The sequence below is a fragment of the Lonchura striata genome, chromosome 9 (assembly GCF_046129695.1).
Source record: "Lonchura striata isolate bLonStr1 chromosome 9, bLonStr1.mat, whole genome shotgun sequence".
In the NCBI taxonomy this organism is placed as follows: Eukaryota; Metazoa; Chordata; class Aves; order Passeriformes; family Estrildidae; genus Lonchura; species Lonchura striata.
The window spans coordinates 12,506,392-12,530,270 of NC_134611.1; the positions used below are offsets into that span (position 1 = coordinate 12,506,392).

The 23,879-nt window shown below is 50.9% G+C and overlaps 1 protein-coding gene across 4 annotated transcripts; it reads left to right on the forward strand.

Moving 5' to 3' along the window:
• Positions 1-1,532: 1,532 nt before the first annotated feature.
• MOB3C (MOB kinase activator 3C) lies at positions 1,533-23,879 on the forward strand. Of its 4 annotated transcripts, XM_021528951.3 has the most exons (7): positions 1,533-1,545; positions 1,751-1,838; positions 2,157-2,207; positions 2,667-2,824; positions 9,198-9,697; positions 19,291-19,493; positions 22,601-23,879. In XM_021528951.3, the coding sequence occupies exons 5-7, from the start codon at positions 9,280-9,282 to the stop codon at positions 22,628-22,630; spliced, it is 651 nt and encodes a 216-aa protein (XP_021384626.1). In that variant the 5' UTR covers positions 1,533-1,545; positions 1,751-1,838; positions 2,157-2,207; positions 2,667-2,824; positions 9,198-9,279; the 3' UTR covers positions 22,631-23,879. The 4 variants fall into 4 exon arrangements, with proteins under 4 accessions (XP_021384626.1, XP_031361416.1, XP_077641486.1 ...); XM_031505556.2 differs by lacking the exons at positions 1,533-1,545; positions 1,751-1,838 and having other exon boundaries at positions 1,973-2,207; positions 2,660-2,824; XM_077785360.1 differs by lacking the exons at positions 1,533-1,545; positions 1,751-1,838 and having other exon boundaries at positions 1,973-2,207.

Sequence of the window (23,879 nt, forward strand, 5' to 3'; positions counted from 1 at the left end):
CATCTACTTCACAGACCTCCACTTCCCGCTCACAAGGTCTCAGGGCATTTTGTTGTTTCCTGCATCCCAAGTCCCCAGGATGGAGGACAGCAGCATTGCTCAGCCCTTGCTGGGACTTGGGGTGGCTGTAATGAGCATCCAGCACTGGGGATGAGAAAAGACTTTGCCTGAACCTGCTGGAGTCAGGAATGTGGCTGGTTTGGTGGTAACCAGGAAGAGTCTGCTGGATTACTTGAGCTTGATCCTGATTTTAGGGATGTTACTTGGACCTGAGGCTACCTGCAATGGCTGTGAGAAATTCACTCATGAGCAGGACAAGGCTGGTGTGGAAAAGGCTCAGCCTGCAGGTCCAGGGAGGATGCACACACAGAGCTGAGCTCTGAGGTTATGGCTGTTGTACTGGCTTAGCTGGTGACAGTGGTGGTGGGAAGCAGCTGGACAGATGAATTTCACAGCTTGTGCTTCCCTCCTGCCTCAAGAGCTGTGCAGGGCACTTAACCTCACGGTTTTACCTTTTCTACAAATATGAGACACCTCAGCCATCTCATGCTGTAGTGGATGCAGAGCACAGAATCCTGCATGTCCTTGGTGTGTCCTTCTCCTGTCACCTGGTTCAGGACCTGGCCCTCAGCCATGTCCCAAGTGGGGACAGGCAGAAAAGCAAGGGGCTTCTCGGGTGTGCAAGCTCCAACTCCTTTCAGCTCCAGTCAAAACTGATCCACCAATGGCTGCTGCCCAAATAAATGGGCCCTACAGTGCCAAAGAGTTCCTATTGTACCTGCACCAAACCAACCTCACAGAGAAAGGGAGGAAAGGAGAGTAAATGCCTTGCAGGGCTGGGCTGAACTCCCTTGTAGCTGGCTGGTCTGGGAGGCTGCTGGATCAATTTATTTTTAAAGACTGCCTCTGAACATTGTGCCTTAAAAGCAAACCCTGGCATCACCTGCAGCTGAGAAGCTGTGTTCTGGGGGAAGGAGTCTGGATCCTGCAGAGATGCATCCTGCTGCCAGGCAGGGTTCAGGGACTCAGCCCCTCATCCTGAACCCTCCAGCTTTATGCCAACGTGTCCATCAGCCACATCCTGCTTGCCCTGTGCCGCACTCCCCAGCTCGCCCCATCACCTGCAAACGCTTGGCTTGACCCGGGTTTAACACGCGTGTACGAAAGACTAGAAACGTTTCCCTCACTAGAACTGTCCTGCTGCCAAACAATTTGCAGACGTTTCACTAAGGCCAGAGCATCACACATGTCATCCCCTGGGAGCGACACGTCACCGAGCCAGGAAGGGACCGTGAGTGACAGGGCCACGCTCTGCCTCCGCCTGCTGCGACACCCGCCGGCATCCCCCGTGGGGTGCACGCCGGTGTTCCAGCCCCACCCGGGACTCCGACCCCAGAGCACATCCCGGCTCCTGCCAAGCCATCCCACGCTGGCTGGCCGCTCCTGCCGGCGCCGAGCGTGCTGGCTCGGGCTTGCCTTTGCTGAGCAGGATTTAAATACCGCAGCGCGCTTCAGAACTCACCCCACCTCCGACAGAAACGGAAAGTAAGTGCTCTGGGCAGAGAAAGTTTTTCTCTTTCTTTTCCTTTCTCCGGCATTTCTGTTTTGGATGGCATCCAGCTTAGCCTGGCATGGAAACCCCCGGCTGTTTTTGTGGGTGTGCAGAGCGGGGAAGGATAAAGGGAGAGGGACTGTGAAAAGATGGGGGGAGGAGGGGAAAAGACTCCGGGATTTCATCTCCTTTCCCCAGCTCCCCGCTGTCCTGTGAAAGCCGGAGCCAGCCAGCGGCACGGGACTGCACGCCAAGAAGGATCTCAGCATCCAGGAATGGAGCGTGGGTGCGGGTGTGAGTGAGTGCCCACCCAGGAGCCTGCGAGCCACGGCGGCCGATGGTGGGGGCTGGCAGGCCCGCTTCCAGGCGGGTTTTCCAGGGACAGCTGGAGCTGCCGGCAGGGTCAGGATGTGACATCACTGACCGGAGAAAAACCCTCGGCCCCGGCTTCTCTAACGAAACCCCCGTGAGCGCTGGAGCGAGGCAGTTCTCCCTGCCGCTCTTGCTGCTGCCATCTCCAAACTGACAATAGTCCCGACAGAGAGCCTGGCTTGGACTTTGTATCTTTTAAATTTTATTTTTCCTTTTTCCTGAATAAGAGCAGAGAGTGCAGAGGAGGGATTTGAGACTGGAAGCCACCGTGCCGGGGGATGAGGTGAGTCCTGGGGGGTAAAAAGCCAGCACCGCACTCCTGAGGATGCTCCTGGGGTGCTTTTAAGCGCGGGACGGGCAAGACCTGGGTTGGCATTAGCCTAGAAAAGAGCAATTCTTCACCCAGCCGGGCCATGGACGCCTGCAGAAGGCTCTTCCCCTTCCTCTGGGGCGTCCCGGCTCAGCAGCCAGTGTGTAAATACCAGAGATCCCCTGTTCGGGGGGTAGGGATCCGTGCGAATGACCGGCGGTGCGCAGGGAAAGGGAAAGGGGGTCCCTCCGGGCAGGGAAGGGGGACAGGCAGGGGAAGGCAGCACACGCGTTTCCCGAACGGGACAGCGCCCGCAGCGGCTTCGCCGGTGTCGGAGGGAAGGTGGAAAGTTGTGGGCGGAGGGACTGGGTGAGAACAAGCGGTGGAGATGGGTTTTCTTATCTCCTCTCGCCTTCTTCCTTGAGCTCGCAGGCCTGGAGCACCCGGTGTTTGGAATTATGGCCTGACAACAGAGTAATCACCCTTGGGACTGAATCAGAGCTCTTGGACACCACTGAGGCCATTGGACACTTCAGGGCTCGCAGCAAGTTACTGCTAGTAGCAGTGAGGTCTCAGCTCCCAGGAATGAGGTACCCCCAAAAAGCCCCCAGCCCCTCTGGATATCATGGCTAAAATGAAAAGGACATGCTGCCTCTAACCTGGAGAGATGCTGCTTTGCTTTTCTGCTTGGGTGTGTCTTGTGTGATACAGGAAAACCTTTTTTGTTGCCTTTGGGCCAGAGCTGCTGCTGTGCTGGTGGTGTGGCAGGGAGGCAGGGCAAGGAGCAGGACAGAGCAGGGGGACAGCAGGGGACATCTGTAGGGCGGGTGTGAGCAGTCCCGTTCCTGGAAGCCATCTGGGTCCATTTCTCACGAGCTGGGGATTTCCAAGCACCATGTGAGTTGGGGGAAGCTCCAGCACAGCTTCCCGCTGGCAGCTGGCCCCAGCTGGAGTGTCGGAGCCTGAGTCCTGCTCTGCTCCAGGGATTTGTGCTCATGGATGCTCTCAAGGGTCTCTGCGGCACCAGGGGAGTTTGTACAAGGAAGGTTTGGCAGGGAGATTCTGCTGAGAGCCCAGGGCTTCTCTGAAGCTCCCCCAGCCTATGTGCTGGTTCTTGATCCCCCTCCCAGCATTTTGTCTTGGCTCATTTCCTGGAATTTTCTATCGTTTAGGTTATATTTGGGATGAGCAGCCAACAACCCCGTTTCTCACGGACAGCCCAGCTGGGGCTTGGCTCCAGCAAGAGGCACAGAGGGAGTGGGGCCAGTGCCCCAGACTCTGCTCCCCAGCACCCTCCTTCTGCAGCCCCCCTTCCTTAGATTATTACAAGGCTGGAAAGGCTTATAAAAAGAGGGAATATGCTGCCTTCCCTGGAAACACCATTTGCCCACAGTCCCTCCCTGGCTCAGGGCTGCAGTGTCTGCAGTTCAGGGTTGCCTGGGAGAAGTCTTTGGGACATGAATCCCAAGAAGCAGCCCTGGTTGCAGAGATGCTCTAGGACAGGCTGAAGACCAAACTGCATCTGGACTTATTTGGGGCTTGAAGAGAAGCTCAGAGACAGGGCTACTGACTCCTCAGCCACGCAGTGAGGCTTCCTAGTGCAGTGAAAAGCCAGCTGGGGCCTGCAGGTTTCTGGGCAGACTGTCCATCTGGTGGCTGGCTGGCTGTCTCAGGGCTCTGGCACATGGGGCTGAGCTGATGCTGTCCTTCTCCTCCATCTGGGATAGGGCTGGGTGGGACTTTGACAGTGCCTGTGGTGGGGAGAAGGGAATCCCCTAAAACACAGAGACAGTAAATATCTGGGTGCCCCAAAGGCAAGATTCCCTGGGGAAGCCCAAGGGGGATGTGCAGAGCTGGTAGTAATTAACCTACACTTTGCTCTAATGTGCCTGAAGCTGGACAGGTCTGTGCTCTGCCTCCTTGGCCTCTTCCCAAAGCAGTGGGAGCTGGAGTCTCTCTGCAGGTTGCCCACAGTGCTGTACCCCTCGTTGTGCTCCCCAGTGGTCACACTGCCCACGAGGCTTGGAGTGTGCTGCTAATGCAGCAGTTTCCAGGCAGATGCTTCTGTCTCGGGATGGATCCAGGGAAGATGCACTTGGCACTGGAGCATGGGAGGTGCTGGTGCCAGAGCTTTCCTCTCTCCTTATCCTTCATGGTTGTTAGTCCTTCCCAGACACCTTTTCCCCTGAAGCCTTTGCTGTTGCAGCCCATAAAGGGAGCCCGGGCAGGGAGATCAGTTTTAAAATTTGGGACACTGATGCAGGGAGCAGGACTGTGAGCATCACTCTGGAGTCTGGCAGTGCATCTGTCTGATCCTTCCTGCTGGTTTTCTAACTAAAGCTTATTTGGGGTCAAAGCCAAAAGTTTTCTTTGGTGATCTTGCCCCCATGCCTGCAGGACTGTGAGGAGAAGCCACACTCCCACAGCACACAGCTCCCACACTCCACACTCCCACAGCTCTGCCTGCTCTTCCCTTTTGTTTTGTCATTTCTAAACAGACCTTTCAGAGTTGTTTTTAACTTACAACAAAGCCTTCCCCTTGTTGTGTTCCTCTGTGGTTTTCAAGTGATAAGAAAGAAAGAAAGCTAGATTAGATAAAAAACAAAACCAACCCTCAAACCTGAAATTAGCGCCTAAGTCTGACCCTGAACTTGCATCCCTCCCATCCAGTTAATTTCCTTTCATCTCTGGACTTGCCAGCAATCTAAGACATCAGTTTTTCACATGTCTGTGCCTGCTACCTCCCCAGCAGTGGTTGTGCCTTGTCCTTGCACAGCTTAACCCTGTGCTTTTCTGGTTCTTGCTAAACCCCACTCATTTTTGCTTCTGCTGCTGCTTTTAAAACCAGCAGGACTGAAGCCAGCAGCAAAAACGGGTAGGACTGAAGCCCAGCAGTCTTCATGGACAGGGATGGGATTTGTGGCCACTCAGTTGGGTTTGTAGCCAAGCTCCTCAAAGCCAAGGCTATTTTGGGAGTGTGGGTGGGGGGTGAGCACTAAGGACACCATTGCGTGGAAATATCAATCTCTTTCCTCCCAGAAACTTCACTCATCCTCTTCCAACCACCCTCTGTGGGGACACAGGATGTCAGCAGGGCAAGTCTCCAGCTCCACCTGCTTCGCTCCTTGTCCACTCCCAAGAGTAAGATGAGGTTTGATCTGGGGGTTTGCAGAGGCTTCAGAAAGGGATTTGTGGATGCCTGGACTGCCAGCAGCTCCCTGTGATGGGAACTGTGGCCTGGGGAAGAGGGTTTGCAGCCCTTGCCAAGGTTCCTCTTGGAAAGCTTTGATTTTGCAGTGGGAACTGAAGGCAGGGAGCTGCAGCTGCTGCCAGGGCGCTGGCCCCAGCCCTGCCGCGCTGGCCAGGGCGGGACCTGCACGGTCGTGTTGTAGGAAGCTGCTGCCTAAGCTTGTTGGATAACACTTTGCCCTTAGGATTTCCCACAACAGGCAGTGTGAGCAGAGATTAGGACTTGGCTGGGTCTCCTGCCCCACCCCAAGCCCCAGTGGAGCACAGCATGATTTCTAGGAACATGACAGCCCTGAACATCAGACTCAGCTGAACTTTGCACCAGAAACCTTGGAAGATCTCCCATTTTCCGTGGGTGGATCTGCCCAAATACTTGGTCAATGATGGAAGAGCACCGTTTGGGTCAGATGCATAAAGATGGAAACCAAGAAAATCTGATTTTGCATTGGCTGAGGCCCTTTTCCACCAGTTAGACTCAGGATGTGTCCAAGTCCATTCATAAAGGATTTTCCTTTTCTTCCCAGAAAACAGTGCTGAGTCTGCCTGAGGGGAATCTGAGGCACTGGTGACTTTGCAGTTTGTTTGCTCTAAGCTGGTGAATCCCATCTCAGTGCCCCATCTGCAAGGGCCAGAGCTGGGTTCTCAAGTCCTTCTCCTGGCCACCACTGCTCCCATACTTACCTCTTTCTGGGCAGTGAAAGCTCTGAAGTGAGGCAGAGAACAAATGTGTTCTTTGGCTCAGTGCCTCTTTCTGCTTCTTCAGGTCCTAAATCTCAGGGTGTATTTTTGGCTTCATGTTAAATGTAATTTCTGAAGAACATTTGTCTCCAGTAAAGACTAACAAGGTCTTTAAACAACTTAGTGGTTTGGTAGTGATGAGGATGAGGATCCTGAAAAGAAAACTGCTGCCTGGGGAGCAGAGAGGCTGTAGTGCTGTGCTGGCATCCTGCAGGCTCAGGGACAGGTCAGCTCCAAGCACTTGGGCAGCAATGGGGTTTAGTCCTCATTCCCACTCAAACAGATGCATGGTGGAAAAACACCTGGCAGATACTTAGCAATTTTTTTGCTCTTTTTTTTTGAACTGCTGTTTTATTCACATGGTGCTGAACCATGAAGCACATTCCCACCTGCCTGATGAGTGAGAGCAGCTTGCAGGGTAACACAGAGATCCAGCTGTGGATGATGCAGGGATGCAGTTGTAGATGAGTTACAGGTCTGGCTTCAGTAGATGAGATGTTTGTTTCCCAGTCAGTAGCTCAATATTTGTGGAGAACTTGCAGTGTGGGCACTGAAAGAGAACTGATCTCACTGCTGTCAGCCCCTGCAAGTGACATGTTTGATGAGCTGTCATCTGCCAGGGTGGCTGCTCATCAGCATGGAACAACCCAATCTCTGCATGGAGGAGTCTGCAAACAACAGCAGCTCCTGAAGCAGAGCAGATGGAGCCAAGGCCAGCAGAAATGGTGACATAGAGAAATGTTTGTTGGCATGACTTCCCTTGCTGAAATTCCAGGGAAACATGGCTGCAGGGCCAGGCACTGCTCAGCTCCATCATTCCTACTTTGCACTAAGGGCAAAGCCTGCTAAGTGCCTCATCCTGAGGGTATCCCAGCACTTCCTACATTGCCAAATTAGGAACCCTGTTGCAGTGGTTATATATAAATATATATGTTTGTATGCATGCATGTTTTTGAAAGCGTTATGTGTTAGCAAACTCCCCAGAAGGCTTTTTTTAGAGGGTGTTATCAACAGGATGTGCTTGAATATGTGGAATCCAGGAAGTCCTGGATAAGGGCTTTTATTTAGAGCCTCACTGTGCCCAGGGTCCCCTGGTCTCCCATGGGATCCGTAAGGACTGCAGTAGCACAGGCCATTTCTGAGGAACAGATAGGAGTCATGACATCATGCTGGCTTCATTGGCTGGCATTTTGGAGAGATCATGCTCTTTTCTGAAGTGGGAAACAAGCTCTTTGTCATGGTTGGAGCCAGTTGCTTGGAGCAGGGAAGAAAAAGAAACAGCTCCCAGTCATTGCCCTGAGCCAATAAATGAGGATGACAAGGATGTGACCATTAAAATCCCACCCACCCACATGAGTTGGGGAAGGTTTGCCAATACCCTGATGTTGAAGTCACACTGCATAACATTGTGTGATGGCTGTAACTCACTCTGTGGGGCAAAAAGCACCTAAAAACACATGGGGTTTTGTACCTGCTACTGCAGAATGTGGTGGGGCTCTCACTGTGCTGTGAACTGTGTAAGGGTGGCAAAGCTCTGGCTCCAGCCTGTGAGAAAGGTTGTGGTTGTGTACTAATGGCATTCGTGCTGGGCTTCACACCCTCACCAGGGTGTGCATCCATGAGAGGGTTTTACACGTGCTGGCTGCAGTCCTGAAATCCCTGCCAGGCAGATCCTGCAACATTGGGATGATCACTAGGTTCTGCTGCCTCCCAGTGATGGTCCTGGGGTGAACCTGAAGGGGGCAGAGGGTTTCACTTGAGATATGTTTAGCTGATCACTTAATAGGACCTGCCTTGGGTTCAGGACTGAGTTTAGAAAACAGAATTTACATAGCAAGCTTTTGGCTAAAGTTGTCTTTTTAATAATGAATATTCATCCAAGGTTAGCACCAGGTTAACTCCTGCTTGGGACTTTGAGTCAGTCACTTCTCTTTTCCATGAATATTTTCCTTCCTTTTTCTTAACTGCTTCTCCATCTCTCCCCATGAGGGGGAGGTTATTGTAGGACTTTCTCCTCCCTAAGCCTCAGCAAGGCATTTAACACAAGGAGGCTTTGGTCTCACATTAACACCACTGGTGATTAATGCAGGTAACAAAACACACAATTCCAGCCTGTCCAGGACAGCCTCGGGCGGATGGGATTTCCACTGGATTTCAGAGAGGAAAAGGAAAATACAGCCCTCATGTGTGCTGCTACTCTTGGGCAGGAAGGGGTGAGCTCAGCACTCTGCTGGGCCCTGGAGTCACCCAGAGCATCAGCTGCACCACTCCAAGGGCTGCGTGTGCATTGTGTGCATGCCGGGAGAGCTGGCGGCATCCTGGCAATGTTGTTTCCCTTCTTCGGATGTGGGTTTTGTTCTTTAGGACAAACACACCAGGCAGAACAACAGAAATAATCCCCCCCTTTTCCCATTGATCCAGGAGCTGGGGCTGTATGAACCAGCAGCCAGCTGCGGTCGCAGTGTGGTCCCCGGGGCCTCGCTTGCCAGCTGCTGCTGCAGGGCCAGGGGTTGTTTGTGCTGACAAGTCCCTGGGAAAGAGGTGCTTCCCCTTTGCCAGGAGAGGAAAAGGCCACCAGAGTGGGACTGCCCGAACTGGTGAACTCTGCTGATATCATGGCTCACTTATTGCAGCACTTGTTGGTAAAAGCCTGGAAGGAAGAAGTTGGCTGGAGCCTGGTGAACTCCTGGGGTGCTCAGGAGGGAGGAAAGGCTCTGTCCTCCATCAAGCCTTGCATGGGGCACGTGTGGCAGGGCTTACCCTCTCCAGTGCCAGGAGCTGCTGTGTGAGGTGGCAGCAGCTGCTCCAGGTCACCCTGGTGGGTGTGAAGGGGCCAGAAGCTCACTCCAAATCTGTGTCCCCATGTGCTGTCAGAGCAGCTGGGTCAGCCAGTGTTCTGCTGCGAACCCCTGCAAGTGTGTCCACGCATGCAGCTGTCTTCATGTGTGACTGAAATGTGTCTCCTTCTCCTCCCAGAAACCTCCATCCCTGAAGACGCCAGCCCTGGGTTTCATGTTGCTCTGAGCCTCTGCCCTCACCCTGGCTGGCCCTGCCCGAAATGGCCCTGTGTCTCAAGCAAGTCTTCAACAAAGACAAAACGTTCCGTCCCCGAAAGAAGTTTGAGCCGGGCACGCAACGCTTTGAGCTGTACAAGAAAGCCCAGGCCTCGCTCAAGTCCGGGCTGGACCTGAAGGCAGTGGTGCAGCTGCCTCCCGGCGAGAGCATCAACGACTGGATCGCCGTGCACGTGGTGGACTTCTTCAACCGCATCAACCTCATCTACGGCACCATGTCGGAGTACTGCACCGAGAGGAGCTGCCCCATCATGTCCGGGGGGCTCAAGTACGAGTACAGGTGGCAGGACGACTGCAAGTACAAGAAGCCGACCAAGCTGTCGGCCCCACAGTACATGTGCATGCTGATGGACTGGATTGAGATGCTCATTAACAACGAGGACATCTTCCCCACCAGGATAGGTGAGTGTTGCTCTGAATCTTAAAAGTGTTAAATTTTCTTTTATAGTTCTTTTGAAACTTTTAAAGTTCTCATAAAACTTCTTTAGCCTTCTGATAATGTTTACATATTTCTACTGGAGTTCTCACGTACTGTTCATGTAAATAATGATTGTTTTGCATTCTCTTTTGTGGGAGGAGAGAATTGATAGACTGTTAGTTTAACTAGTGTGGTTGGGGAGGTGGCAATTTCATCCTCCAATCCACTGTCACTTTTAGAATTCTATATATAACAAGGCTAGAAGTAAAATTGACTTTTTCTTTCTTGAACTCACCAAGCTTCTGTGTACTCATTTTGTGTCCAATAGTGACAGGTGAGTGTGCTCTGGCTCCCCACAGGAACGCCAGGCTTGTAACTACTGCAGGTTCCCAAGCTGCACCTCGGGGTTGATGAACTCTGTGATTCAAAACTTCATGTCATTTCCCTTTCCAGGTGTTTCTCAGTGTCTGTCCCACACCCTTTTGCTCCAAACTGAGTTTGGGATTTCTCATCCTACTACTAGGAGAACACAATGTTCTCCTTTTCTGTGCTTGAACTTATTCTGTGTTTGTGAGAAATGAAGGCTGGTAGGTCATTAGCTTCCTTACTTTTCCTCAAGAGGCTGAACTGCAGAGCTGGTTAGAGGCGGTCATCACATCCCTGCTTTTCTCTCAACTAATCAACTCAGTTTCTGGTTTTCCACACAGGTTCATGGTCCCAAGATTCAACCCTTGCTGCTTCACTCCTCAGCCCCTTTCCATCTCAGCCTTGATTATACCTCACACCTTGCTACGTAGCTGAGGTACTGCTTGAGCAGAGACATCCCTAGGATGTGGCCTTGCCACTGCCAGGGTGTATGATACACCTTTTCAAAAAGTTTGGCCTTAGGAGCTTGCAGCAGCTGCCAAAGGCAGCGCAGCTTTCAAACTAACCCCTCTGCTGCTGACCTGCAAAGCTCAGCAACTCCAAAGCTGATATTAGCTGCTGCTTAGATGCTTTTTGTCATTTGGGGACATGAGTTCAAGGGCTGGGGCTGATGGGGCTTCCAGAGTCTCAGGTCATGCCTTGGAGAGGTCATTTTTCAGATGGAACATGAAGCTACTTGAGTGTAAAAAAAATATTTAAGGAGCATGGTGGGGGGGAAAGGCATAGCTTTGCAAGTCTGCTTGACCTCTTTTGTTTGCCAAGCAGACAGAGCTTTATGAAATCAGTGCAGCTTACGGTCAAGATTTTCATTAATGTGCTGGGAAACATTGAAGAAAATGGTCTGTGTGGGATTACCAGCATTACTCACTGTTGTAGCCCCATTTGGCTGTGCTGTACATGTAGTTGTGTGTCTTTTTAAGGAAAGTCTCCGGCCGTTGGAGTCTGAGAGGGGTCATGGGTCTCTGCAAGCAAGAGGGGAGGCAGTGCCTGCAGCCTGCTTGTGCCAAACTATTGTGTCTTTGGGACTCGGTGACTCCCCCAGACCCCTGATCTGAGCTGGCTGCTCTGGCTTTGCCTGGAGTTAGGGTGGGACAAGTCCCTGCAAGCAAGACCAGCAGGCACTCACTGCCTTCTTCCCCTTGCTGGTGGTCTGGGGCAGGCAGGGTAGCACAGTGCCAGCTGCCCATGCTGGGGGACAGGCAGGGTAGCACAGTGCCAGCTGCCCATGCTGGGGGACAGGCAGGGTGCCTTTGGGGTGTGTGGGAGAGGCAGTCCCTGGGATTCACCAGGGCATTCTCTGTGCTGTGGAGGCATCTTTCCCTCGTGGGCACAGTGGTGTTCAAGCACTCCAGTGAACGGAGGAGGCTGGAAGTGTGGCTGCCTGGCAGAGTCAGTGCAGGACACTCTGGGTCAGCAGTCCCAGCTCTGCTGGGGACAGCAAAGTCCCTGGTCATTCTGGCTGCACAGACTTGCTGCTGCTGAGGGCTGAGACAGCAGCCACAAGGAGCAGGGTAGGTGTTCCTCTTCCTGAGGTGGCTTGTCCCCAAGGAGAAGATCTACATGCCATGAAAAGCAGAGGCACAGATGTGCATTTACTCTGTTTACCCTCCAGCCAGAAAGGTGTGTCCTGATCCAATTTCAAGACTTTCAGATGGGATTTGGGGTGTGGTGCTGCTTGACACTGCTCTGGGAAGTAAAGGTGTACAGGGAGTATTAACACCTCAAAAAGCAACCAGCCATGGGAGGGACACTGCAGCATCCTCTGCTTTCCCACCTCTCTCTCTCTGAGGTGCAAAAGCCAAGTGCAGTCATGGTCCTGGTGGTTTTCACTTCATTTCTGGCACTTCTCCCTCTGAGTTGTAGCATATCCTGATGTGGGGAGGGATGGCTAGTTTCCATTTCTCCTTTCATTTCAGTTTGGGGGCAATTCTGAGTGAGATCCAGGATGACTATAGGTGAACATGAGTCAAATCCATTTTCTTCTCTTCCAAGGCTGTTCCTGGGGTCCATTTTCCAAGCCCTTTTGTTGTGGGGACCCTTGTGTTCCCTGGATGACTTCAGGCCCTGTGTCAGCATGTCTTGGTGGTGGTTTTGGCCTCACACGAGTGAAAGGGAACTCAAGCTGAGGTTGCACTCTAAAACACATGAAAGGCTGTTGAGGGAGGCATAGGGAGGATGGAGCTGGTGCCACTTTGTCAGCAGTGTGTCCCCAATCATCTGCCTTTCACTGGCCTGCCTTTTTCACTGGCAATTGCTTGGCAGCTCTGGCATTTCAGAAGATGGAGTGTTTGGCTGAAGGGAAATGCACTGGATGACAGAGGAGGCTGGCCAGGATGTGGGCTCAGGGACAGTGGCCAGGGTGACCAAACAGAGGTGCTTAACCTCTATTCTAAAGAGCAAGCCCTTGGGAAAAGACCCAGGACAAGAGGAATAAGGCACTGAGAGGACACAGAGGAAATGTGAGCTGTGTTAAGGAGGGGAAAGGAGCTTGATGAGGAGAAATTGCAAATGTCATGCTTTGGAGTTGTGGTGAGACTCTTGGATGTTAGTAGCAGAGATGGGATTTAGCTTGAAGGTTTGTTTCACTCCTGCTTGTGCTGGAGTGGTTCCTGGGCACAGCTGCAGACTGTCTCAGCGGGTGTTTAATCAGCTGTGTGCATTCCCAGCTTTCCCTCCTGGCCCCTCTTTTGCCATGTGCAGTAAAGCTGCCCCAGGACAAAGATTTCCCTGGCTAAGGCCACCTGACCGCAGACAAAACAGACTTTTCTCTTTTTTAAATTTGTTTTTCTTAGAAGCAGCAAGAGTTCCCCAGACTCACAAACATTGCTGGAGGCTAACCTCAGCATCCTCCTCCATCCAAGAGCTACGCAGCCTGAAGCAGCACATGATTCAGCAGGGCTTGCTGGTGGGCTCCTGGCAGTTGAGAGGTATCTTGTGGGTCAGAGAGGGGAAATCTTTCACCCCGGGGTGAGAAACAAGCTCAGCTAGAAATGAGCAGAGATGGTTCACTGACCTGTGGGCTCAGGGGATGTCCCTAGGCATCGAAGGGGAGACCTTGGCTGGGGTAAATGGTCACAGCTGCAGAGACCAGAGCAGAGCTGGGCTGATTTGCACATTGAAGCATCTGCCCCTCCAGCACTGTCAGAGGTGGGAGGGCAGCAGAGTGACAAACACCTTTGGTTTAGCCAGGCTGCGTGATGCAGAGCTCTTGCCAGCTCTGCAGAGAGGCCAGAGGGACAGGTGGCATGTGACATGGCCGGAAGGGAGCCCGACACCAGCAGACAGTTTGTGACCTGGCAGAGTTAACCAGCAGGACTGCAGCCCTCGGATGGCACCAGTAGAAAATCCCTATGGTGGAGATAATTAGCAGGACTGGGGGGGCTGCCAAGCCCCCTGCATTCTACAGCAAGGGTTGGGAGAGATACTGTGTCTTCCCCATGCCCAGGGAAATCTACCTGCAGGGCTCCATCCCACTGTCTCATCCTTTCTCTGCAGTGGGAACCTGTTTGTCAGCCTGTTAGGATGAGACAAATCCTGGCATGGTGTGAGCTCTGCCAGCCCGATGGCTATAAATCTACAGAAACAGCAGTTTTCCCAGACAACCTGTATCATTTGGTATGTGCTAGTGCTTTGTTTCCACTCTTCCAACCAATGTAGCTGTCCTGAAAAATACATTTAAATTGAGACTAAGCATTTTTCCCATGCAGGGAGAAATATAAATGATTCTACAGGTGTACTTTTACCAGCTGGTAAAACTATATCAGTAGATTTATTCAGTGAGTGGAAATCCATGAACAAATTACCACCTGGAAAATATCCTCTCCTCCCAGTAATCGTTCTGCCATGTGGTGCCTGGTCTCAGGGAGCTGCTGCTGGGCAGTGCCGTGCTGAGGAGGAAGGATGGCTGGGTGGGGTCTCCAGGCTCCGTGGGCAGCCCAGCATCAGGCTGCTGGTTGCACAAGGCCAGGTGTCCCCCCCCAGCCCCGTGGTGCTGCTGAAGCCTCGCTGCTGTTAGATGAGTGCAGACGCAGGGTTTGGAGCAGCCCCAGCGCCGGAAGCACCCCGCGCTCTCCGCCAGATCTGCCCGTGGCTCGACAGAGCACTGGCCACAGGAGGTTTTATAACAGTTCTTGGAAAGCGTTTCAAAACTCAAGCCTGTCGTTCAAGCATAGTCCCAAAACCAGAGAAAACCTGCTGCGAAATGATCCGATACGTTCTCGCCATAACAACAGGAGAAAAATGTTCAGAATTCAGCTAATTATTGGTGTTCTCTCAGCTGGCTCTTTTTAACATAATTTGTTGGGCTTTTTCCCCCAAGCTTTTTTTCTTCCAAAATTAATTCCACACCAGCTTGCAGCTGCCATCATGCCATTAGTTTTAAACTGGGCTTTAAACACTTATTTTTAGGAAAAATGAATCACTGAACACCACGGTGGCCAAAATGAAATTGAGAAATAACAACAACAATTCATCACGAAGTTCACTGAATTACTGCATTTGCAGAGGAAAAAAAGTACAATTGCCAAGAAGCAAAATAGTTTCCCAGTACTGATTCATCGTGAAAAAATTAAATTGGCTGGTGCACAAGTGTTGGGAATAGGAGATGGCAGGAAAGATCCAGGACCCTTTGGCAGTCCCTTACCCTAAGCACAGGCACTTTTTAACTCTCATTTTAATTTCCTTTTCCACGTGGTTTCCTTATGTTTTGAATCAATCAGTCCAGAGTGGGGAAAACAGATTCCTTGGAGCTTTAAATCATATATTGGGATTTTCAAGCAAAATGTCCAAGAAAAACTAAAGGTGCCAATTCATTTCAGGGACGTGAGTCACTCTGCTTGGAGTGAAATGGTACCTGCTGTACTTACAGCTTTTGCCTTGGCTTGGAGTAGAAATTCTTCCTAATATCTAAACTAAACATCATGCAAGAGGAGTCAGAGGGTGGCTGCTGCCTGCCAGACTGTGAGCTGCTGCTGCTTTCTCCAAGGTTGCTGGGAACTAAATGTAAATGTAATTTCAGTGCTTTTAAATCAGCCCAGGTGGGTTTTGTGATGTTCTGCTGTCCCCCTGGGGCAGTTATACCACCATCAATGGGATGAACTAGGATGGTGTTTTTTGGTCCCTGCAGGTCTGCAGGGCTGGGGAGGGTGAAGCAAACCCAAGCAGTTGTTGGGGTGATTTGTCAAACCTGGAGGTCCACCCTGACTTTCCCCTGGCCTGCTGTATTTCTGCTAAGAGGACATCTCAGCCATGCAGGGCCTGTCCCTCCGGAGCCATCCCGCTGTCTCATCCATCTGCTACTGTTTCTGGTTTGTGCCACGATGTGCCACCTTCGAGATGGGGCAAGTTCCCTAAGCAAAGGCCACCAGTGCCCCCCTCCCAGATGCCATTTATCAGTGCACTGGCCGCTGGTCGGTGTCTGTGCTGGGAGGCTGACCCGCCGGGCCCAGCCTGGCAGGGAGGTGGAGCCCTGGGGGAGCAGCTGCCCCTCCACGGGTGGGGAAGGGCCGCATGGCTCCGCAGGCGCTGTTGCAGTGTCCCCTCCCTGCAGCCCCGGTGGGACTGGCAGCGAGCTCAGTGAAGGCGGAGCGCCTGCGAGGGCAGGAGGGGCACGTGTGGCCAGCGATCCCTGTCCCACGGCTGTCCCCTGGCTGGGGCGTGCTGGCTGCAGTGTGTGCCCTGCAGGGAGGAGGCACAGCCTGTCCTGGCTGTGTCCCCTCCCGTGCGGGGAGGATGTCGCCTGTGTCCTCTGCCGGACATCCGCTGCGCCAGCAGCGCTGACCCAGGGCAAGCCGCCTTTATCTGCTGCTCTCGGATGCAGCCTCTGCTGCAGAGCCTCTTCTTTCAGCTCTGGCCAAGGGGAGGGGGTGTTTCTCCAGCTCCCCACCAGCATGGCCGGTGCCTGCTGGGGCTGCCGTGGGTTTCTTTCCAAGTCGCTGGAGATCAGCAGCGAGGCACCGCTGCTGGCAGAGGCAATCTGCACGTCAGATATCCGCCCTGCTTCCTTCCCGAGGGGAAGTGCTCTGATCCGCTGGCACAGACTCGGGGTCCAGTCAAGCATCTCTAGCCTGAACCGAGGGTCCTGGCACAGGACAGACATGGCTGCAGCAGGGGGACAGGAATCAGGACCCTGCTCTGCCTCCCTGGGCAGGTGTGCAAGCGAGGGTGTTTCGTGGAGAAAGAGTCAGAGCCGGACCCGAGCCATCCCAAAGGACCTAAAGAGGGGCGTCCTGAGCTGTAGAGATCCATTAGTGACACGCAGCCACCGCTACAGCCTGGCCGTGCCTGGAGGAGACGGCCACGCACTGACACCTGGTGATGGACACAAAGAAGGGCAGCTCCGCCTCGGCTCCGGAGAGCTTCCGATGCTCCTGGTTCATGTGAAACCGTGGCTGAGTAGTCCATAGGAGAGCCTGGAGGTCCTGGCAGCCTGATGGTATCTTTCTATAAATCATTAGGTTTAGGAGTTCAACAACTCCCATAGTTGCTGATGACCATGAGCTTTTAATTAGCTAACCTCTGAAGATTCTTTGTAACTCAAACTATTCTTTGATTCCGCAATTTAAGCTACATCTCTGTTCTCTGATGCAAAAGCTGCTTCTGAGAGACCAGAATGTCTCTTCTCTAAGTCTCTCTGCTGCCAGCATGTCCATGAGGACTTGCTGGTGACAGATGTATAAGACAATTCCTGGCTAACCTCAGGACAAAAGCTGTGGAAAGCCACTTGTCACCATCTGCCATGTCTGGAGGTGGCCCATCTGACAGCAGGATCTGCACCATAGATGCTGTCAGCCCTGGGAGCCTGAGATCTCTTTGATCTGCCGTTCACTCTCTGAGCTTATTTCCTTCTCAGCTCAGGACCGGGTTGAGGGTTGCTGCTTTCCTTCGCTATCACTCTTTGCAGTTTGGCAATAAATTCCCAGGGATGGTCAGGTCGGATTTCTCCCTCACTGCCTGCTTTGGCTGAGGAGGCAGTTGGTGACTGGGATGGGTGAGAAACTGAAGGCAGCAAATGCCTTCCTGCCTGGTCCTGGGCACTTGCTGAGATCCCAGCTACCTCTGGTCCCAGGGAGATGACAGGCTGTCCAGGACAGTGTGTATTCCCCAGCCCACTGCCCAGAAATGTGCATTCATCAGCTGCAATGAGCTTTATTTAAAAAAAAAAATTAAAAAAAAATTGTTTCTTAACCAGTTCTTCAAAGCTGGTCTGTAGGGCCCACCCTAATGGCATGTCTGAGTCCCCAGCTGGGTGACTCCAGCTTTTATTTGCTCAGCAAATCCTCACTCAGGGCAGAAAGCTCAAATGAAGCCATTCATAAAGTGCTGTGTCCCTCCTGCCTGCAGGGGAGCATGGAGAGCTCTCTGATCCCTGCCTGTGTCAGACTAGCAGGCAAGGAGAGCTCTGTAGCCAAGGGTGCTGGGCAGAAGCAGATCTGCAGTCACATCTCTAAGGTGCTGGCATAGGGACAGCTTGGTTGTACTTTGCCAGATGTGAACACCTTTCCTGAAAAATCCTAATGGGATCTGTCAGAACTGGAGGTGAAACAGGTCATGCTGAAATCCCTGTGGCAGGAGCAGCCCTGGGGCTGCAGTGTGCTCATGGTTATGCAGAGCAGTGGCCACACATCAGTCTCAAAACCACCTCTGTGTGATGCTGAGCCAAGATCTGTGTCCTTCTCCGAGGGGTGGCTGGGACATCCAGATGTGGCACGAACACAGACGCTTCAGCCCTGCCCTCGGCTCCAACACTCTGCATGCAGGAAAGGGAGCATGACCTGTGCTCAGGGTGACTCTGCTTTAAACCAAAATTCATTTTCTCTTATGAGTTCCAAACCCAGCACCTGCCCAACCCTGGCGACTGAAAACAGGCTCCACACGTGATGTCGGAAGGACAGAACCTTTGCATTTGCCACCCACGGAGGAGAGGGGCTCAGCACTGCTGCTGGGAAACAAAACTGCCAGGAGCCTTTGGGGAAATAAACAGTTTTAATTGCCTAGCAAGGCTGGTGAGAAAGATTCAAAGATAAAATTACCATTTTTAATTTTTTAGCTAAGAGATTTGCTGATGCTTTCCTGTGCACAAAATGTGTGAACTGGCCATGGTTGAGCAGAGTTTGTTTGGAAGGATTTTCAAGAGGTTATGTGCTGCATTAATAAGAAACTAAGGGAGGAGGCTGGTATAACCGTGGGAAGGGAGGTTTTTATTTTGTTCTTTGTGTATTTGCATTGAATTGCTCTGGGGAGAGGAAGAAGCCTCAGGAAAACAAATATCAGTTGTTTCATTCTCCTCCTCACCAAAAAAAAAAAAAACCACCCAACCAAAAAAAACCAACCAAAACAAAAAGTTTTGTGTTTCAAAGCCATGTTTCCTTTAGAGATTTACCCCAAGGTTACAGGCACTGATGGTATCACTGAAATTTTCATTGTGATAGCAGCATATTTTGAAAAGGATGGAAATATCCCACACTGCGTCCTTGCATGAGACAAAGCTGAAAGTATAGAGCCAGGTGTGGTGGGCCTTATCCTATGAGGGTATCTCAGGATTATACAGGCACAATGAAACCCAAACATCATTAACACGGGTGGTTTTCTTCCTGATTTAGTGAGACATTTTGTTGAAATAAGGATCAGGAAAACAGTAGAAAACCCACCCATTTCTGCTGATGCATCAGAGGTGATGTTTGAGGGTGTGAGGAGGAAGGAAAACAGTACAAGCCATACTTTTGGGTTCAGAGGAAGGTATCTTTTCTGGTGGCAGATGGTTTGGCTTCGTTCATGGACCCGGGTAAATACAATTTGACTTACAACGTGCCTGGGCAGGCTTGTAGGGGAAAGGCAGGGAGAGAGGACCAGATCTCTGGATTGAGCCAGATGTGGAGTGCAGTGTCCTCAAAAAAAGCCACTCTTTTTTCTCTCCTGTAGCAACTCTCCAAATCCTGAGCCCATGCCCATGTGAAATTTCTACCTGGGCAATGAGGGAATGTGTGGGAAGAGCTCAATGGCACACTGCCCCAGTGTCAGTCTCAGTATTAGCCAAGGATGTCCTTCCTTGTCATCTATGACTGCCTGTCAAGCATGGCAGACACATTTAAATGCTAACTGGTTTATTTTTTTTTTATGTTCAAATGGCTTCCAATTTGCTTCTGCTTTGCAGGTGTTCCCTTCCCCAAGCAGTTCCAGCAAGTTTGCACCAAGATCCTCACCCGCCTCTTCCGTGTCTTTGTCCATGTCTACATCCACCACTTTGACAGCATCATCAACATGGGTGCTGAGGCTCATGTCAACACCTGCTACAAGCACTTTTACTATTTCATCAGGGAGTTCAGCCTCATTGACCACCGGGAGCTGGAGCCTTTGGTAAGGATTGCCCTGGGGATGGGGAGGTGGAGGGTGAGTGGTGTGGGCTGGACACACCAGTGCTGAACCTCTCTGGACTCTTTTGGCCACCCTGCCTCAGACACACAGTCATGTTTTCTGTCCTGGAACCATCAGCCTTGGTGCTCTGAGAGAGAAATTCCCAGCAGCACCAAGGAAACCACTGATCCTTTCTTAACTTTTGCCTCTGCTGTCATGTCTGTGAATTGAACTTCAGTACCCTTAGGACCACCACACAGCAGTGTCCCCAGAGTGACTTGGTAGCTCTAATGCAATTTGCATATCAAACTGTTTCCAGCCCGTTGTGCCCACATGGCTTTCAGGAGTCAGATTTGAGCCAGTCTCTTCTCCACAGTTTTTCTTTTAGCATTCCCTGCTTGAGATCCCAGTGTGAATTACACTGAGGCTGCAGGGAAGGCAAGCCCTGATAGGACACACAGCTTCAGACAGCAGCTGTCATGGCCATGCTGGAGAGGCCTCATGGATCTCCCAGTTTCCCTACAGCCTCCCTTGGGAAGCAATTAGCCAGGCAGAAGGTGAGAGCCCTTGACAAAGCAGGATTTGTGTGAAGCAGAGGCCAGACAGCCCAGGGCTCATAAAGTAGAAAATGCACATAGTTGGTTTTGTAAAGGAAGCAAGTTTGTCACAGACAAGGTTGAGTGTAGTCTGACCTAGGGAGGATATTGCAGTGCGAAAATAATTAATAGGAAGCTCAGTTTGCATGCTGTGATAAGGGTTGGGTTGCAGAAAAGGCCATGTTCTGAAGCAGAGTTAGGGAAGACCAAGAGGATACAATCTGAGAATGAGCTGAGAAGAGTCCCAGCTGCTTGCTTAGGATCTGGAGGTGGGGGAGATGCCCCTGCCTCTAAGTGCTAAGCACTTTACTGCTTTAATTTGTCTCAGTCAATTTTCTGCCTATCTGCTCTAATTATGATTTAGAGGGATGGAGAGATCATGATTTAATCAGGAGAGACTTGAATGACAACAGCATTAACTTCAATTATTTTGTAGAATTCAGTTGTAACACATATTATCACAATGGCCCTCAGGTCCAGAAAATGGCAGCTCAGCATCAGTCTGTCTTCTGTCACTGTTCCTCATGACAAATCTCTTCAGCATTGCTATACAGTCCATAGTAGTGTCATCCCCTCAGCTGCTTGGTAATGTAAATAATTAACACCTGCCAGCCAAAGCAGAGGCTGACTTTGCTAAACAGGCTTTCAATGCCAGTGACTCACATGCAACATGAGGTGACTGATGAGTCTCCATAAATCTCTGGTGAACAGATTCTTTTCCTGTGATGCAACCACTGTCAAACTGCAAGGAAATGGGATACATCTGCCCATGGTCTATCTGTGTCTCACTGCCTGCCATCTAAACCTCAAGCAGACCCAACCACAAGGGAGGAGGAAGGGCCTCCTTCCCTCAGGCAGTGAGTTGCTTTAGGTGTGTATGAGTGTCCTACAGCCAGGCTGCCTCATCAGCCCAGACAGCTGTCCTAACCTTGCATTTAGTTTGTCCCCATGAATCCCATGACAGACTTTTAAGCTTTCCTCTGGCTGAATCCCCCTTAGCTGCTTCAATTTCCTTTTTGTCAAGCTTCTGTGGGATGTGATTTCTTAGCAGCAAATTTTGGGAACTGAGAATGAGATCCTCTGGATGGCAGAACTAGCAAAAGGCAGTGATTCACTCTCAGTAAATCAAGGAAGATGGGGCCAGAGAGAAGCCATGCACTTTCTTCCTTGATGAGGGCAGCTCATGATGTAGGGCTGCAGCACTGGCAGGGGTCCACTGGTTACACACTAAAGCAGAGCTGGGGGGATTTCCTGGATGTGAGGAAAGCCTTGGACATTTGGAGCTGGTCTGAGGAGCTCACTGGTGACTTACCAGCCCACTGGTCACTGCAGTCCTCCCTGTTCATGGCTGCTGTTGTGCTACTGGGGTGGGTGCAATGCTGTTGCAAGAGGATGTGCACAGTCCTTTCACCCTCTTCTTTTCCTTCCAAGATGTTTGCAAACATTTCCTGTTTGCAATGTGATTTTGTGGCAGAGCACTAACTTTTCGTTTGATGGCCAGGTTCTGCACTCAAGTGATTTTGCATGTTACTTCTACAGGAAAACCGTCTCTTTGCCACTGTCCCTAATGGATTTGAAAAACAAAGTTCTCAGCACTGAAGATCAGAGTTTGCTGCTTCTGCTTCCCTTGGTTGTATAACTGAAGGGCCTTTTATAGGGTTACTCAAAGGTCATCATCCTTTCCTAGTTCTTCTTCTTTCAGAGTTGCATTCTTCCTTCTCCACGGACCAGTCCTACTTCCAACCTATTTCGGGAGTAGCTTTTAATGTGCAAACCTTACTTTGGGGTGCACGAGGGGACCTCTGGGCACAGAGATTCACAAGCCATTAACCCAATGAACCATAATCACATTTTTCTCACTGCAGGATTTACAAGATGCTAGTTGAGCTTTTCAAGGCAAGGACAAATACCATCTTCCACCAGCTGAAAGCTGGACACCTTCCTAATGTGGCTGGCGTGATGCTATTCTGGCTAAAGAAAAGTCTGTAATCCTAAACAAAGCTGGAGGTTTCCTGTGGCCCTGTTATTAGCACTCATTTGCATTGCAGTGTGACTGTGGAATCCCTAGCTGAAACCACAGGTCCTCTGGGTGAACTGTGGTTAGCTCCTGCAGTGACAGCAGGGAGCAGCTACATATCCCATCTCCTAAGGCTGCAAAGAGGGGCTCTGAGGGTGGCATCACCTTGTCCAGCTGCTTTGCAGCTGACCCAGGAGCAGCACCTTCATCTTTCAATATCTCAGCCAAATCTCTTTGCTTGGACTGCTCTCAAGGCTAGGGCACAGCCAAAATAACCTTGTGCCACAGAGACTAGGGAGAGTGCCAGGATGGAGCTGCTGAGGCAGCCGAGTTCCCAGGAGGGCTGTCATGGGAAACAGAAGAAGGCTCCCCAGGACTCCCACAGTTGCTTCCCTGGGTTGGTTTTGGACATCTCCCAAACTGCCTGATACATCACGCTACTCAAACCTGTCTTTTGCACTTACTGTTTCTTTCTTTTCTCTCCCCCTTCAATGCAGAAAGAAATGACAGAACGAATTTGCCACTGAAATCTTCTGGCAGACGAACTCAGCTGGCTCACTCAGAGCCCGGTGGGACAAGACACCCTGTGGTGGGAGACCTCTTCCCTAGGACCTGCTCTGGGCATTCCAGCTCACTGACCTACAAACACTGCAAAACTGCCTCTTCAGGCCACGACTGAATCCTAAGTTTTCCAAGAACCTCTGGACAGATTTTTCTTCTTCTAACAGATCCAAATCTCTGTTGTATGGTTCCTGTTTTAGAAAGCCACTGACTCACAGGAGAATGAGCCAAGTCTGGTTTACTTTTGCACACTCTGATTTCTAAGACTCAATCCCATGTCTGACATCAAATTTGCAGCAACCTTCCCTCTTGTTTTGCCCTCAGCTATATTGATCTCCAAATATTTTATTAGCAATTCATGCCTGTGAGCAGGTGTGACCTTGGCTACCAGGTGTTACCTTTCCCACAGGCAGTGGGTTTGTGGTGACACCTGAGATCAGCTGCAAAGCTGGTGGCATTTCATCCCACTGCCTTCATGTGGTTAGTTGTTGATGTGTTGTTTTTAACCATGAGCTGTGAATGTCTCCTTCTGCCCTAATTCATGCTTTACCAAAGGGACCATTTTTCCCTTCAAGGGATTTTTCACATTTGCAAGAGAGGACTTGATGATGTTCTAAGAAGAAACCAATACTGATTGGACTAATGGCAAGTGCCCCCTTGACCAAGGAGGTGAGCTAGGTCACTATTCAGTGTGATCAGCACAGACTACCTGAGAAAGTCTCAAAAACTGGTGAAAAGAAACTGACTATCTGCAAGCATACTATTGCTTCCTGGTCTGTACCATTACTCCCCTGAAAGGTATCATGTCTCAAAATTTCCTCCCTTTTTGCTTGCAGTGTCTGACAATTACTGTCGTATTCCCTGTGCCATTTTAATTTTGATAAAAATACTTCTATTTTTCCTTTTTTATTGTTTTGGGAGAGTGAAAATCAATTTCTCTGAGCCACAGAATTGTTATGTTTGTGTTTCTTGTTCTTTTCCTGGGAAAGTTTTCTGTATCTGACACAGATAATATTTATAGTCTGGGGTTTGCCCACTTTTGGGGTAGGGAGGGGATGTGGCTAGAAAATGTAAATGTTTAGGCCAACGTTAAAGTGCACAAGTGAACTTTTAGTGCTCAAAGCACTTATTTTGTTCTGAAAATATTTTTTTAAATCTTGTGTACCAGATGTATTTTTTTACATGTTAATAAAACAGAGGAAAATGGACACCAAA